This window comes from Platichthys flesus, chromosome 16, assembly GCF_949316205.1.
Source record: "Platichthys flesus chromosome 16, fPlaFle2.1, whole genome shotgun sequence".
NCBI lineage: Eukaryota > Metazoa > Chordata > Actinopteri > Pleuronectiformes > Pleuronectidae > Platichthys > Platichthys flesus.
Genome location: NC_084960.1, coordinates 9,019,044 through 9,034,281, shown reverse-complemented (window position 1 = coordinate 9,034,281; position 15,238 = coordinate 9,019,044). Strand labels below are relative to the sequence as shown.

Sequence of the window (15,238 nt, the reverse complement as noted above, 5' to 3'; positions counted from 1 at the left end):
CAAAAGGATATGAGCCTGTTATTATCGAACGTAATGAAGGTCTGATTTCATAAAACTCACTCGCGAAGAGAAAAACCATTAGCGTAGGAAAGTGTATTTTCTGTAACACACTGAAAAGGACTTGATGGAATCCAGATTTACTCCAGGATGCCGGGCAAGTACAGCTGGGGGATTATATTAACCTTTAGTTGATTAATATTCATAAGCAGCCTGCGTTATGGAAACAAAATAGTTGCCATAACAAACATATTTAATCACTGTAGCGTAAACGTGAATTAATGTCGTTTGCATTTCCTGACAGAAACCTGGAGGCATCAAATGTTACATCGCTAAAATACATTAGGTAACGTCTTGCCGCTGGATGCATTAGTCAGATGATGAATGTCAAAACAAACTGAGCAAACCGTAAAACGCTACCCAGAATAGATCAGTGTCCACTGGTTATTTTCGGGAGCTAGTAATGGTCGAGAAATATTTATTTTCGTAAAAACAATGTGGCAGAGTGGGACTGAGCCCACGCGGAATTACCTGTAATCGTTTGTGTCAATAAGAAATGTATATAGAACCCCAGAGCGCCGGGAGGTTAGGGAAGTGGAGTCAGTTTTCAGAAGTGATAAAAATCAGCTGGCGCCTGTTGAGGAGGTGGCTGTGTATGTCCTGTCACCACCAAGGACAAAGAGTCTACCCAGTCACTCCTGAACCTGGGATTTCCACATTAATGCTCTCTTATATTCTGGCTCCCGACGTAGAAAGTAGCACGAAGGTAAATCAGGGTCTATAAAGTACGTTGGGCGTTTAAGCTCAAATCTTATTTTGATTCAAAGTTCACCTGGAAACCTACAAAAGTAATAAATTCTCTTTAGGACTCAAATGCCACCTCAAGGCCAGATGACAGTCCTCATAAAGATGAATCTGATATGATACTTAAATTGTCTTCCTTCAGCTCCAGTAACATAACAATAATTCTGAACTTCTCCCCCCCCTCCGGATCAAATTCTCTTTCATTTTTCCATGTTGTTGTTTTTCCTCGCCATTAGCCGACACCTTCATCTGTAAATTCAAGCCCCCGGAGGGACGGCTCGCTCCTTGTGTTGCACCCTCTCCCTCCGCTGGCTTCTGATCTTCAGGCCGGCGAGGAACATTCAGACCTGCTCCTTTTTCCTTCCTGCTCCACGCACAACTTTAAGTGGTGCCCCAAGAGACTCGGATTGTGCTTACTGACACAACTTTGCACACACACCCCCCCGACATGCTCACCATCCCAGCTTCATTCTTCACTGGTCATTCTGCTCTCTCAAAGGCCTCGCGTGGCCAAGGACACCCATTATTAGAGTTTGGCCTCAGTAAGCGACTTCAACCGGGGCCGAGGTGCGCTGAAGCCACAGTTTCAGGTCACAGGAGTGCACTGAGGTGTAGGTGCGGTGTAACTCTAGATTTTTAATTACAGAGTGTGCGATAAAGAGGGTCACAGCTTCCTGATAACCCGTTTGGTGAGTCAGAGGCGGTGTGTCGCCCAGACGGGGCGTAGGATGTGAGGACGGGACGAAACCTCAGCTATGTGTCGATGCATCACTCAGAACTTCCTATAGATTCAAAGTAACAAGCTGCCAGCAGGATACAGTGAAAAATCCAGTTTGAAGTATGAGACATGGATGGTTTGAGACCCACAGTCAAGGCGCGAAGTTGCTGTTATGTGGTTTGAATCCCGTCATTTAGATTTCCGATTCAGATAGTCCATTTTGTGACAATGTAGGAATCAGGCTAAAGGCTTTTCTATGACATACGTCCTGTCATCATGGTTCAAGTCACCTGAAAGTTCAGCACCATGTTCTATTCTGCAGGAACATTTAAGACACTGTTGCACAACTTTGTAAAACGTTAACAGCGACTAGATTAGTGCAATTTGTGCTCAATGATATTCCAGAAAAAAACACTCTGTAACTTGCAGTGAACTCCCCAGTCTGGTGCCTGGACACAGCAAGCTACAGATAACAGGACGGCACTGAGCTCTGCAGCAAATCTAATAAACCAGTTCCAGTTTTCTTATTCCCACCACGAACGGTAACCAAGCCGCTTGAATATTGGATCTCAGGAAATAGTGCAGGACAATTTCCTCAGAGCGTAACATTAGAACGCACGAGCCTGGCTCCTGGAGGTTCGGGGCCACCAACCGCTGGGCCGCTCCAATTAGATGGAGCTTCCCCGCTGTGTCTGAGCCAGCCTGGACACAGGAGCACCCGAAAAGGAACTGGAGGAGGAGACGCAGGAAGGAGAGAGGGGAGACACACGCGGCCCCCGAGCGCTGTGTTATGCTTGGCAAACATTTCACCCAACGTCTCTCCCTGTCTGCACTTCTGGCCCCTGATCGGGCCGCAAAGTGATCGTCAGACAGCGAAAAGGGAGGAAAAAAAGAAACGATGAAAACATGGAAGGTGGTGGAGACCGAGGAGAAAGACACTATTATGGTGGATGACTGTTACCTTAGTTTTAAAAACTAGCTTTATGTATTTTCTAGCGTTTATCATACGGCTATTTAAATGTTCGTTGTTGTTTGTTCAACTGCAAAATAGTGGTCCAAGATTTCGAGGAATCATCTTAAAATGTATCTGGGTGGAGTTTTGACTATTGCAGATATTAAATATTCTATTATTATTATCATAACATTTTATTTAATATTGTGCATTAAATGTGTATATAATGGAAATTAAGTCTTTTAACTGTATCCATAGTTTGAATCAATGGAAAATCTCAATATTTCACATTTTCTAAAAATATTTCTTGCTCTGACTGTTGTTTGTATATGTGATATATAGGCCTCAATAATATCCTTCCATCTATTTTCTATAACCTGCCCACTGAATAGACAGGCTCCAGAGGGTTTAAACTGCATATGTACATTTGCCTTTTGGTCAAACATTAATTCTCACACACATTCAGATCAATGGAAGAAGTTAAAGTTTATTTTTCTTCTACTTGGAAATTAAATCAGTGATAATGGACAAAGCACCACTGATCCTAAAATAGGCTTCAACAAAAAGTCTGAATTCATTTAATAAAAGGTTATAAAATCTGTTTAAACAGTATAGTGTCGCTAAATGCAGTTTGTTGACCTTCTCTTTTTCCCTTCGCCCTGATAGAGGATTTATCCAGAATAGCCTTGGCTCTCTCCATTGTAACAAGACACTGTTTTAAAGCCCTTGAAGTATGCCATTGTTCATGTCACCCCTGCCCTTTCTGAAAGTATTAATCCCATTGCCACGGTCTAATGCTGAAATCCCCAGTAGAAACACCTAAGAGGACTGGATCTGCTTGACCACACAAGGTATTCCTGTTCCCCCCTGCAACAAGTGATATCAAAGGTTCAACTGTGGCTGCTGCCGAGCGGCGAAGGAGGAAGTACATCTGTGGGCCGTCCGCTTGTGGGCATTCAGCACAGGTTCGGGCCACTGGCATCCGATGCAGGTGCTATCCTCTGGAAGGTGATTAGATATCATCACTCTTTCATTAACTCAGTGTTTCTGGTATCACGGTGACTGTGGGGAATGAATGGCCCTTTTCATGGGTCAACCCGACAAATGAGCCGCGCTGAAAGGGCCAGGTTAAGGTGGGAGGATAATGAAACAGGAGAAAAAGCAGGCAGATAAGTCTGGCAAAAGAAGAAGAAGAAGAAGAAGAAGAAAAGACACCTTAGACATCAGGGATTTGTAGATTTATGCCAAAGTAGGTGGATGTTTTCTAAATATGTCTGTCTGATTTTGTAGATTAAACCTGTTCTGGCTTTAATATGACAGAGGAGTATTGTTGTGAGCTAAAAATAAACAAATGTCAACAATAGCAGCCGAGGTGAGGAAACGCGTCGATGTTTATTTTTAGGTTGTGACACCGCAGGCGACAACAATAGCCTCATTTTCATCTGATGCTCGAAACAGGTACGGGGGCGGGAGGAGGGTTGAATGTTCCATTACGTGTGGACCAGACCCCGGGTGAATACAGCCTCTTTGTGAAGGGTGTCTCTGTGTGCAGGCAGAGGTGCCGTGCACGCTGACATCACCCGGAGCCCGGGATGTGACTTTGTTTCATGTGTAGTGGTGCCAGGGAGCAGCCAGTACCGTCGAGCCAGCCTGAGTCAGCGCTACACGCTCCAGACACGAATGTGCAAGAATCCATGACGGAGGAGAGTCTCACAGCTGGAACACGGCATATCTGCTGAAGACCGTGCAGGAACAAAAACAACTAGAAACTGGAATGATTGTTAGAAAGAAAGAAGTAGATGTTTAAACATGTTTTTTTATATATATTAATGGTAAATCAAAAAAAACACTGGTGACATAAACAATAGTAAGGGAGATATGTATTGCCATTTATTTAGACCTATTGGAATCTGGAAAAAGCTCAGACCTCTGGAAACCTTCATTTTAAATAAATTTAAAAGTGTGTTTTCGTCTGCTTTTTGGTTTGTTTATTAGCAGGATTACACTAAATCTACCACAGATTCCAAAGACATTTTGTGGAGGGTTGGGGAACAACCCAAAGAAGGTCCCATTAAATTCTGATGCTGATCCATATCAGGGGGGCGGGTCCAGAAGTATTTATTTCTTATGCATTTTTCCACATTTTATTTCATTTCATGCATAAGAAGGGAATCACACATGTTTAGAAAACTGATATTAATCTGTGCGTGTGAAATGTTGAGCAGATGCAAAGAAAAATCTGGATCCAGCGAGTATAAATGTTTCATATGCAGGACTGTGAGCTCTACTTTGTTTTTCTTGTTTTTTGGGTCAACATACCTCATTGGTTTATAATTTTCGATAAAAATCTTTGCAATGTTTATCTGCTGTCTGATTGGTGTCAAATGATGCATGTCATAGTGAGTGAAGTTGCATTGAGTGAGTGGGTTGACCTGAGACAGGGTTTAGCTTTTAGTCTCTGAATGTTTCTCTCTTTGTTATAAATAAATATTTTTTGTGGAAGTTTTGTAACATCAGTATATTTTCATCTCCTGCTTCGTACCCGTCACCTGTTCTCTGGTGAGAGGATCCTCAATGAAGACCAGAGCGCAGTATCGGCCTCTGCCAGGTGATGTCATTACATTTTGTCAGCACTTTGACAATGAGCCATTGTCATTCGGGCGTAATTACGGCTCAGGCCTTATTAGTGGAAATGCAGGAGAGTGACCTGCTGAGATCTCACCCTGCTTTTGATACTATTTCATTGTCTTTTAAACGGACTCTGAGGTCACATCACCTGAAGGCATGGGAGGGAGCTTGTAGTCACTCAGCAGAGTTCAATATGGGAGCTTTTCAGGTGATCTGTCAGAAAGGTGGGGGGGATATTTGGATTCTGCTCAATGCCAGTGGCTTAACCAGGTTTCAACAGGGGGGGGAGAAAGTTCTCAGTGAGGTAAAAGTATGTACTCAAGTAAAAGTACCACATAAAACGTTCTTCTTGAGCAAAGCAAGGAAGTAAATACTCACTTTTAAACATACTTTGAGTATTAAAAGTACCTTATGAGTGTATCCTATATATTCCCAATACGTCTATGGTCTACATCATTGACTGTGTCTACTGTCTATTTAGTTTACTTCAAAAATAGTACGGTCGTTCATATATCTCTCTTTAATACTGCCATGGACAGGGTATATCTAAGGCTGAATCGTGGTGGTGGCCACCACTTGGTTTTAAGAAAACAAGAATTCCACTAAAGGAAATTGAAATAGTTCTATTGATGCATTTCTTCATCGATTTCTACTGTGAACATAACATATTCTGCTTTATTATGGATTAGGTTTGATGATTAAAAAGGAAAACTATGACATTTATCAAGAACTATTGGTTCCACTGCATTCCAAGATCAGCGTGTATTTCCTTCCCCGCAGATACACTATCAATGAGTGGCCAATGTGTTTCGGTTTACTAGAAGCCCGGAGCAGATAAGGCCGAGATTACAGGGGCACTATCTCCAGAGGAGGCCGGAGAAAGGAGAAGATATACAAGAAAGCGTGCGGCAGGAGTTATCACACACTGCTGGTCACAGGGGTGAAGGCCGGAATACATCTGTTTCTTCACGGGGATGGCTGAGCCATCTAAAGCATTATCTGATTCTGATTTGAAATGATGATGGAGGTGACAACTGCCAAGTCAATAAATAATCACAGTGGAAAGTAGTTTTGCTTTCTTCTTGTTATTAATCTTACAGTTTTTTTTAGGGATACAGAACTGATCTGAGTTTGTTTCCAAGTGTCTGCATGCACCTCCCCCCCCCCCCCCCCCCCAAACCCCTCCCTGCTGAAGCCACTGGGAGCTGTTGTGGTCATGTGTGGGATATCAGGGAGGTGTGAGAGAGTCAGAGCGGAGAATCTAAGCTCATCCATCTGAGGGTGTCAGGGCCTTGATAAGTCCTGTTTAAACTTTACCCTTTGCAAAATGCCATGTGTCAACAGTTGCCCGTGACCAGAGTGCTCTGATCTGGTTAGGCAAACACCTGGGGGGGAGACCCACCCCATCCCCGGGCGAGACTGCCGCCGACAGTGGGCGAGCGAGGGTACAATTCTGCAACCAAAGGTGATAAACATTTTAGAGAAACTAACACGCAAACTAGGGGACAGTGGAGGCTTCCGGAAAGGAGAGTTCAAATGGTTTCGTTGAGAGGATCTTCTCAGTTCTGCCCCTTGCAGTCCTCCGCCGTGTCTGGGGCAGTTGGCGTTAGTTGTGGAAAGTCTCGGGCAGGTGTCATGCCGGCTGTGAGCGCTTGAAGCCTCCTCTGCCTCCTCTGGCGCTGCCAAACTATCCATCACCTCGTGAAGTCTTCTAATTCTTTAAAATGCTCACAACTGATCATTTAAACACAATTGGGGGTTGTAATGAATTTTGTGCAAAGTCGTCCATATTTGTGATTTCAGCGAGATATTAGTTTAAAATCCTAAATGACCTTTGTGCACTTAAACCTTTCTTAACTTGAATGGCATTAAGACAAAGACTCATACGTATTCTGCTATAACACATCATTATATATAAAACTCTGTTGTTTTTTTGTTTTTTTAAAGAAAAGCGGGGTGGGTGCTCTTCTCAAACATTTACAGTGGAATCTGAGAGAGCCCGAAAAGGTGGAAGACATGATTTGGCAGTTTACCTTCAGTGTTTGCCTCAAAATTTTGACGCCATGGCTCGAAGTCAAGCTGAGAAGTTTCCCAAGACCCGCTCGGCCTGCAGGCGGGTGCTCTCCCTGTTTGAGCTGTGAGCCTGGCCCCCGAGGACCTGCTCCACCCCCCCCACACACACACATACACACACTCACTCCCTTGATCGACCATAAGTCAGTCTGCAGGGCACCTCAGACCCTCTGCAGTCAGCACTGCGGGGGCGCGAACATGCCCGACCACACCTCTGATGCCTCAGTGTTAGCCATCACCGAGTTTCCTCCTCTGTGTGTCGAGACCAGCTGCCTCTCCGAATGGAAACTCTAAAAAACGACACCAGGCCTCCTCACACCTACCACGACGCACCAAATAAAAATCTGAAACATTTAAACAAATATTCACTGTGAAATGAATCAAGGTTTTCTGTCCAAGTACAGAGAATAATCGTATTAAATCAGCATAATTATCAAGTGGCGACAATACAAAACTAACGTGCATGCCTTAACTTTATCTAATGTATCTTTCTCTCCAACATGAACTTTTGAGGAACAGCATTTCGGTAGGGGGGGGGGGGGGGGCAGTCAGACTGCCACAGCCACCAGTCAACCAGGAAGACAAGGAGCAAAAATAGCAGGTTCATCTACCTGACAGACAGATCAGGCTATTTTTAATGAAAATGTCCCAGTCAGGAAAGACTGGGAGGCTTTAATGTAACTGGAAACCTCAAACCACTACCTTCTACCAAGGGAGAAAGATTATCTTCATAGTAGAGCATCTATTTTAAGCGATTAAAGAGAATTCTTTAGACAAAAAAAAAAACATTGTTTATTTATGTTCTGTGTCTTTTTGCAATGTTTTCTTTATATTTTACAGTTTTCTTCAGTTTATTGATATTAACACAATTATGGAAAAGCATTTTATAAGAAGCTTTACTTTAAAAAAGATATTCTGTATTATTAAGAACCATTTTATGTGTGTGTGTGTGTTTGTGTGCCTATAAATCTTTACTGATAACACATTTCCACTTTTGTCTTCTTATACAATCATTATAATGTTGACTAAATATTGATTAAAGGTTATGGTAAAAATAGTGACCAACTTTCAAACTTCCCGTTGCTAAATATGGACTCATAACTTACAGTGGGATTTAGTTTCTAAAACTGAATCCATGGATTATAGTGACTGAACTCTCCCAACAAAGTGTCCTTTGTGCACCGACAACAAGTGTTGGAGCAAATCCAGCGAAGTAGATTTTAGTGTTGCAAAACAAACATGTTTGCTTCGTTCCAGTTTTCATGGACGGTATAGTCACACTGGTTTGACGGCTTCATTGAGGAAAATGTATTTGAATCATATGCTGTATAATATTTAATAAAATCATGCATTCACATACAGTTACACATATTATTGTTATGGGTACTGTTGTTATTATTTGGTTCAGTTGTGCTGTTTGTAAATAAAATAAATAAAAGTCCATAAAACAACGTCTGGAGTTAACAGAATGACCTTTGAGCTCAAAGACATTCTTTATTAGGATAAAGTCATATCTCTTGATAATATTCCCAAAAGAACCATTTTATTTATATTTTTTGTTTCGTAATATCCTTGTTCTTGTTTGGAACATGACATTTTAAGCCGAAAAGAGGAAGAACTAAAGTATAAATATGAATCGGGGATTTAAATGTGGGAAATATGTTTTGAAATCCCCTCGGACTTTGTCTCGGTCCCTGCGGCCCCCGCACACCAGTTGCTCTAAAGTTTCTGGACCGCTGTCTCCCCCTATTGGTTCATATGGTCACTGCAGCGCCGAGAGGAGGCTCCTGCTCCGTAACGACTTCATCCAACAAATATATCAGAAGTGTCCGCGTTTAAACAGACACTAACAAGCATCACCGTCCATTATAACTACATTTACACTTTTTAAAGACGAGTTTAATTTCTGGATTTGTACTTTTATAAAGTATTTACTGCTCTTATTTCTTATTGAAGCAGTTGTATCCAGCTATCAGACTGTTGCTCAGAGAGAAGTAAACTCAGCACGAAGATGAATTCAGCTGTGAACGAGGGAATTAAGATGGAGGCATTTCAACTTGTTTTTATTTTTTATTTGCCACCTCGGGCTCAAGTTCTACATGCCTGGAATTGCCTGTCATTTCAATACGGTTGAAATAAACGATATAAATCATATGAAAGAAAAGAGAAGACAATAATACAGTCTGCGATAGAAATGTGTGATTTTAGAAAATCACGGAGGGAAATATTATTTCATGAATGTTGTAATGTCAATAATAAGGATTTGATTTTGTGATCATTGTCAAATCATACATTTAACTTCCCTCGACACCAGTAGCTATAATATATATTTTTTTCTTTTAGTTAGACATGAGAAAATTATAACATTGTTCCATTTTTTAATCATGTGTTTTTTTAAACTTTGGTTTTTAACTTTGAATCCTCAAGTTTTAAATGTGACTGTTCAGTCAAAGCAGAGTTTCTGGAGGCAGACACACACACTTGTTCTTGCTGGACGAGCTTTCCACTGTTGTTGACTGCAGGAGCGCTCGCGCAGCAGAGTCAGATTACGGCCCCGCCTCCAAAAAGTTTCGCCCTTCATAAATCCAGGGAGCGCCTCCTGTGTCCCTAGACTCCTCAGCCATCCTCCAAGAGTGCTTCTCTCCTCGCAGTTCTCCTCACAGTCACACTTTCAGAGTCAAGCATCAGAGCGGCATCACTCGCAACTCGCCTTCTCGTCTGCGTAAAAGTCAAAGGAGCGTCCAGAACTTTTTTTTCTGCTTGGCTTTTTGTTCCGTTTTGCACTCAAGGATTCGGGTTCGCCAGTCGAGCTGCGCGCCCTCACAGACTGTCACCGCAGTCTCTGGGCACAGCGCTTGGATTTAGAAAGAAGGATTTTTCTCCTTTTTGTTTATCTGTGATACGCGGTTCTTTCATTTGTTTCGCATGAATCTCCTCGACCCTTACCTGAAGATGACAGAAGAACAGGAGAAGTGTCACTCCGACGCTCCCAGCCCCAGCATGTCTGAGGACTCCGCGGGCTCCCCGTGCCCGTCCGGCTCCGGCTCGGACACCGAGAACACCCGTCCGATCGACAACCACCTCCTCCTGGGCCCAGAGTACAAGAAGGAGGGCGAGGAGGAGAAGTTCCCCGTGTGCATCAGGGATGCGGTGTCCCAGGTGCTGAAGGGCTACGACTGGACGCTGGTGCCGATGCCAGTGCGCGTCAACGGCTCGAGCAAAAACAAACCTCACGTCAAGAGACCCATGAACGCATTCATGGTGTGGGCACAAGCCGCGCGGAGGAAGCTGGCCGACCAGTACCCGCATCTGCACAACGCGGAACTCAGCAAGACCCTGGGCAAACTGTGGAGGTAAGGTTCGCTTTGCACTCATAGTCAAGTTTGCCGTGCGCTTTTACGCGTCACTGTGCGCAGCGTTTTCGGACGCAACGCACCACCTGCCTGCTGTTTCAAGTTTGTGCAGATTTGTAATAAGAATTTTCGAAACTTATTTTCATCTGTGAAAGATAGATTTTATTTTTTGTTCTTTGGACTGTAGTCAGAACTTTGGCTTTTCAATTCCAAGAGGTTGCATTGACTGACACGCGAACTTTGCAGCTGCCTCCTGCTGACGAATGATAATGAAACAATTAACGCTCAAATGTAACATCTCTTTAGGCAATGAATCAGTCGTTTCTCGTGTGAGTTTTAGATCCATTCTAATAAAAACAATTCTCTTTGATTTTCCCCCCACTTCAGATTGCTCAACGAGGTCGAGAAGCGCCCGTTTGTGGAGGAAGCGGAGCGCCTGAGAGTGCAGCACAAGAAGGATCATCCCGACTACAAATATCAGCCGAGGCGGAGAAAGTCTGTGAAGAACGGACAGAACGACCCCGAGGACGGCGAGCAAACGCACATATCTCCCAACGCGATCTTCAAGGCGCTGCAGCAGGCCGATTCCCCGGCGTCGAGCATGGGCGAGGCGCACTCTCCAGGAGAACATTCAGGTAAGAGAAGATATAATTAAAGAAAACAAATATTATTATTATTATTATTATTATTACTATTACTATTATTTTGCCTTTATTCTACAATTTGTTCGTTTTTTACTTTAGAGCCTTGATCTATATCCGTCAATGTCTATGATTAATGATTAGTGGGATTTACAAGCATCATGTAAATACACCTGTCAGAATAGTGCCCACAAACTCCTCCTCCTACAAGCATTTACATTTCATTGCACCATTGAGCTCAGTGCTTCACGCTGGAAATACTTAAAAAATTGTTTCAGGTCTTTTTTTGAATGCATTTTAAACAGTGAACTCACCATATCGTTGTTTTTATTTTTAACCAGGTCAATCCCAGGGCCCACCAACACCCCCAACCACCCCCAAGACAGACCTGCCCACCAGCAAGGTTGACCTGAAGCGTGAGGGGCGCCCCATTCAGGAGGGCACCAGTCGCCAGCTCAACATTGACTTTGGAGCCGTGGACATTGGCGAGCTGAGCAGCGAAGTCATCTCCAACATGGGGAGCTTCGACGTGGATGAGTTTGACCAGTACCTGCCGCCTCACAGCCACGCTGGGCTTGCCGGCGCAGCCCAGGCCGGCTACACTGGCAGCTACGGCATCAGCAGCTCCTCAGTCGGCCAGGCAGCCAATGTCGGGGCCCACGCTTGGATGGCCAAGCAGCAGCAGCAGCAGCAGCAGCAGCAGCAGCACTCTCTCACCACCTTGGGTGGAGGAGGCGAGCAGGGCCAGCAGGGTCAACAAAGAACCACCCAGATCAAGACGGAGCAGCTGAGCCCCAGTCATTACAGCGAGCAGCAAGGCTCCCCACAGCACGTCACCTACGGGTCCTTCAACCTGCAGCACTACAGCGCCTCCTCCTACCCCTCTATCACGAGAGCACAGTATGACTATTCTGAACACCAAGGTGGTGCCAACTCCTACTACAGCCATGCAGGCGGCCAGGGCTCCGGCCTGTACTCCACCTTCAGCTACATGAGCCCCAGCCAGAGGCCGATGTACACCCCGATCGCCGACACCACCGGAGTGCCCTCTGTACCCCAGACCCACAGTCCGCAGCACTGGGAGCAGCAGCCCATTTACACACAGCTGTCCAGGCCGTGAAGAGGCTGCCTCAGCACTGACTGTACAATACTCACCCCCCCCTCCCACGCATAGACTTCTCTCTGCCCGGTGGCCTTCGCGCCGCCACTCCAACCCCCTGCATTGCCAACAGAAAAACATGACAAGGACTTTTTTATAGTACTGAAATATATCTTTGGATTGGCTCACAACAGTGCCTTTTTGTATTGGTTGGAATTGTGATTATATTTTTCTAGATATAATGTTTAAAAACGTTAAATCCTCTGTGAGGACATACTGGTTATAAATATTTTAGTATGTACTGTGTATGTGTTCTGCTCTTGTCATCCTCATCTTGGTAATCAGTGTCATTAGCATTCTCATCGTCGGGATTCGAAGGTCGCACACGTTTTAAAGGAGCGTGAGTGCCGAGTCAAAACACCCTCAGTGGCCTTACTTCTCACTGATGTTCTTTTCGTACAGGAAGTAAGAAACGTCTGTTTACTGACACTGCCGTCTTATAATAGCCTTCATTCTGCTTTGAACTTTTGTACTGTACATACGTTATTGTAATTCCCGTGAGATGCAAGGTTTGAGCAGTGCACGTTAGAAATAGGTTTGAATTGTTTGGCCATGATATGACTGTGTCATCAGTGAATTAGTCAAATATTCGACTTCTCGTTCTTTGCTTTAGCTCAAACGACTGTGTTGGAAACGCTACAGCAGGTGCCATGTAACTCTACTAGGGGCCTTACCGGGTTGCTAGACGTAACTGAGCAATGCTCGCTTTTATCTGGGTACTGCCTTGATACCATTGGTGCCTCTGGAGCCACATTCGAGCGGCTCAGTCCACTGGCATTGCAGTGTCAAAACCACAGCATAGTTCTGACTTCCTGTTTGAGGGGGAATACAGGAAGTGACCGTTTACCTGACTCTCCCCAGCAGCCAGCGGGTCTGAGTCTGGCGTACTTCTGTCATTCCCACAGCCTTTTTCCTAACCTTTTTTCTTTTCTTAATTTATTCTTTAGCCTAAATTTTATTTGAAAATAACTATTTGCAATTATCTTTTTAATTCAGCAGCAGCTTACAGCCGCTGGCATATGTGGTACAAATTTGTTTATTTATCATTTGTAAATGTTTCCGTATTAAAGTTTCCTTTATTCATGATCTAGTTATGTACAGATTACTTATAATTACACGATAAGTCTTTCTCTTAAAAAAGAAAAACTGGAAGTCTTCTGTCTTTTCCTTCTAACAAATGAATTAATGTATATGGAAGCCGTGGCCGTTTTGTAAAGAATTTGCTGGAATCCACAGGATACTTTTTGTTTTTGAAAAAAAAAAAAAAAGTTGTGTTCCTCATTTTATATTCTGTATCATTAGTTTTTCTTTTGTCATCTTTCTTAATGCAGTTTCCCTATAGGTAAACCTGCCAATGTCTTAAAAGCTTATCTTTTGTATTCTATTGTTTGCAATAAAAACAAAACACTGAGAAATATGTGATCTTCTTGTGCGATTAATTATAATTACTATTCAGTCAGCATCATGTGTTGTTCACGGCTGTGTGGTGCAATGCACATACAGCAATAAGATCAGTGAGGTTTATTCATACACGTGACCCTCCACTGACGGCACAGCACACCAGCGACCTCAAGATGTTATTTATTGAGGTGGAATGACTTCGGAGTAGTCGTTATCCAGCTCGTATACGCTCAGAGAAACAACAGAAATAAACAAGCTTGTTTTAATGTGACAGAGTCAACCTGTCGCAGCGGTTTGATGAAGTGAAGTTGTTGCCCCTGGCTTCTCAGACCATGAGGTCACAGGTCCATTATTGCCACGGCCTGTTGAGAAGACGTATGTCCACACCCCTCCCCCCCTGCCCTGTATACACCACGGCTTAAAGAAACAAACCCGACGTTGCATATTGTTTAGTCATTACTGGCCAAGTAATATAGGAATAGAGCGGCCCTTAATCAATCAGTGACAGTGTAAACACAATCAGGTACTATAGCTTTGTGTTGAAATTCGAGGCCCATTCAGAAATGACGTCTCTTTCCTCACGTCAACCGGACTGAACCTTTCTCTGCCACCCACCGCTGCACCTCGTCTCCCCGCGATGACTGGATAGTTGTTTAGTTTTTTTTAATCTTGACTCCTTAACTACCCACTACACATCATACACTGCTTCGCTAAACATGTGGCTCAACACATCTACACTGCTTACAAATATGGAAATATGATTTTCATACTATGAGTCATCGTTGTTTTCCTTCGAAGCAAATTTGAAAATGTGACACAGAATAAAATCAATAAGCACCGTTTTGATGACATGAATAGAATCATTGACCATTCCCATTATATGGCCAGTCTGTGTGACTCCATCCAAAGTGGTTTTCTTATTGCATTAATAGAACAGAAAAGATAAATTCCTAGAAAAATCAATTCTCACACGGTTTGATTTAATAAACCTGAGTACAAATTCAAATATAAATATAACTTCATCAGTGAATTTGTAGGTTTAAGTTTTGAATTAATTTATATTGAGATGGGAAGTTGTGCTGTTTTTTTTTGTATGCTATTTTATCAATACTTAAAAAGGTGAATTTGCAATTCTCTCACACACTCTGGTATTTGTTGAATGTGGAAAACAGTAACGATGAGAAGTATAAGCTGTGGGAATGTGGGTACATATAAAAGGGGAAATGACACAATTGCAGCACACGCTACTACATGCAATTCACCGACAGTCACACACTGAGGACATGTATCAGCAGGATATCGACAGTTAGAACTGTGGTTTGAAGTTGGCATCCACAATTGAACTTTCTTGATTTAAATTATGAAATTATGACACAACCACTGATGTGGTGGAGTTAAAACAATAAAAAATGTCTCATCACTGTATTGTTTTAATGGCATGTAAAATTTAAGACAGTTTATAATCTCCTGTCTTTTTCTCTGCTTCCTTTCGGTACTTTGCTTAAAACTGCT

General features: G+C 43.2%; 1 protein-coding gene across 1 annotated transcript; it reads left to right on the top strand.

Moving 5' to 3' along the window:
• Positions 1-9,784: 9,784 nt before the first annotated feature.
• On the top strand, positions 9,785-13,742 carry LOC133971199 (transcription factor Sox-9-A-like). The gene is made up of 3 exons (XM_062408460.1): positions 9,785-10,525; positions 10,913-11,160; positions 11,508-13,742. Exons 1-3 carry the CDS (start codon positions 10,098-10,100, stop codon positions 12,284-12,286), a joined length of 1,455 nt encoding a protein of 484 aa, XP_062264444.1. The 5' UTR covers positions 9,785-10,097; the 3' UTR covers positions 12,287-13,742.
• The last annotated feature ends 1,496 nt before the right edge of the window (positions 13,743-15,238 follow it).

What these genes read in the sequence shown, in the direction of transcription:
- LOC133971199 (XM_062408460.1), top strand. Translation starts at nt 10,098, where the DNA reads ATGAATCTCCTCGACCCTTACCTGAAGATGACAGAAGAACAGGAGAAG. An exon ending in ACCCTGGGCAAACTGTGGAG is followed by an intron (nt 10,526 to 10,912) that starts GTAAGGTTCGCT and finishes CCCCCACTTCAG; the next exon opens with ATTGCTCAACGAGGTCGAGA. An exon ending in CTCTCCAGGAGAACATTCAG is followed by an intron (nt 11,161 to 11,507) that starts GTAAGAGAAGAT and finishes ATTTTTAACCAG; the next exon opens with GTCAATCCCAGGGCCCACCA.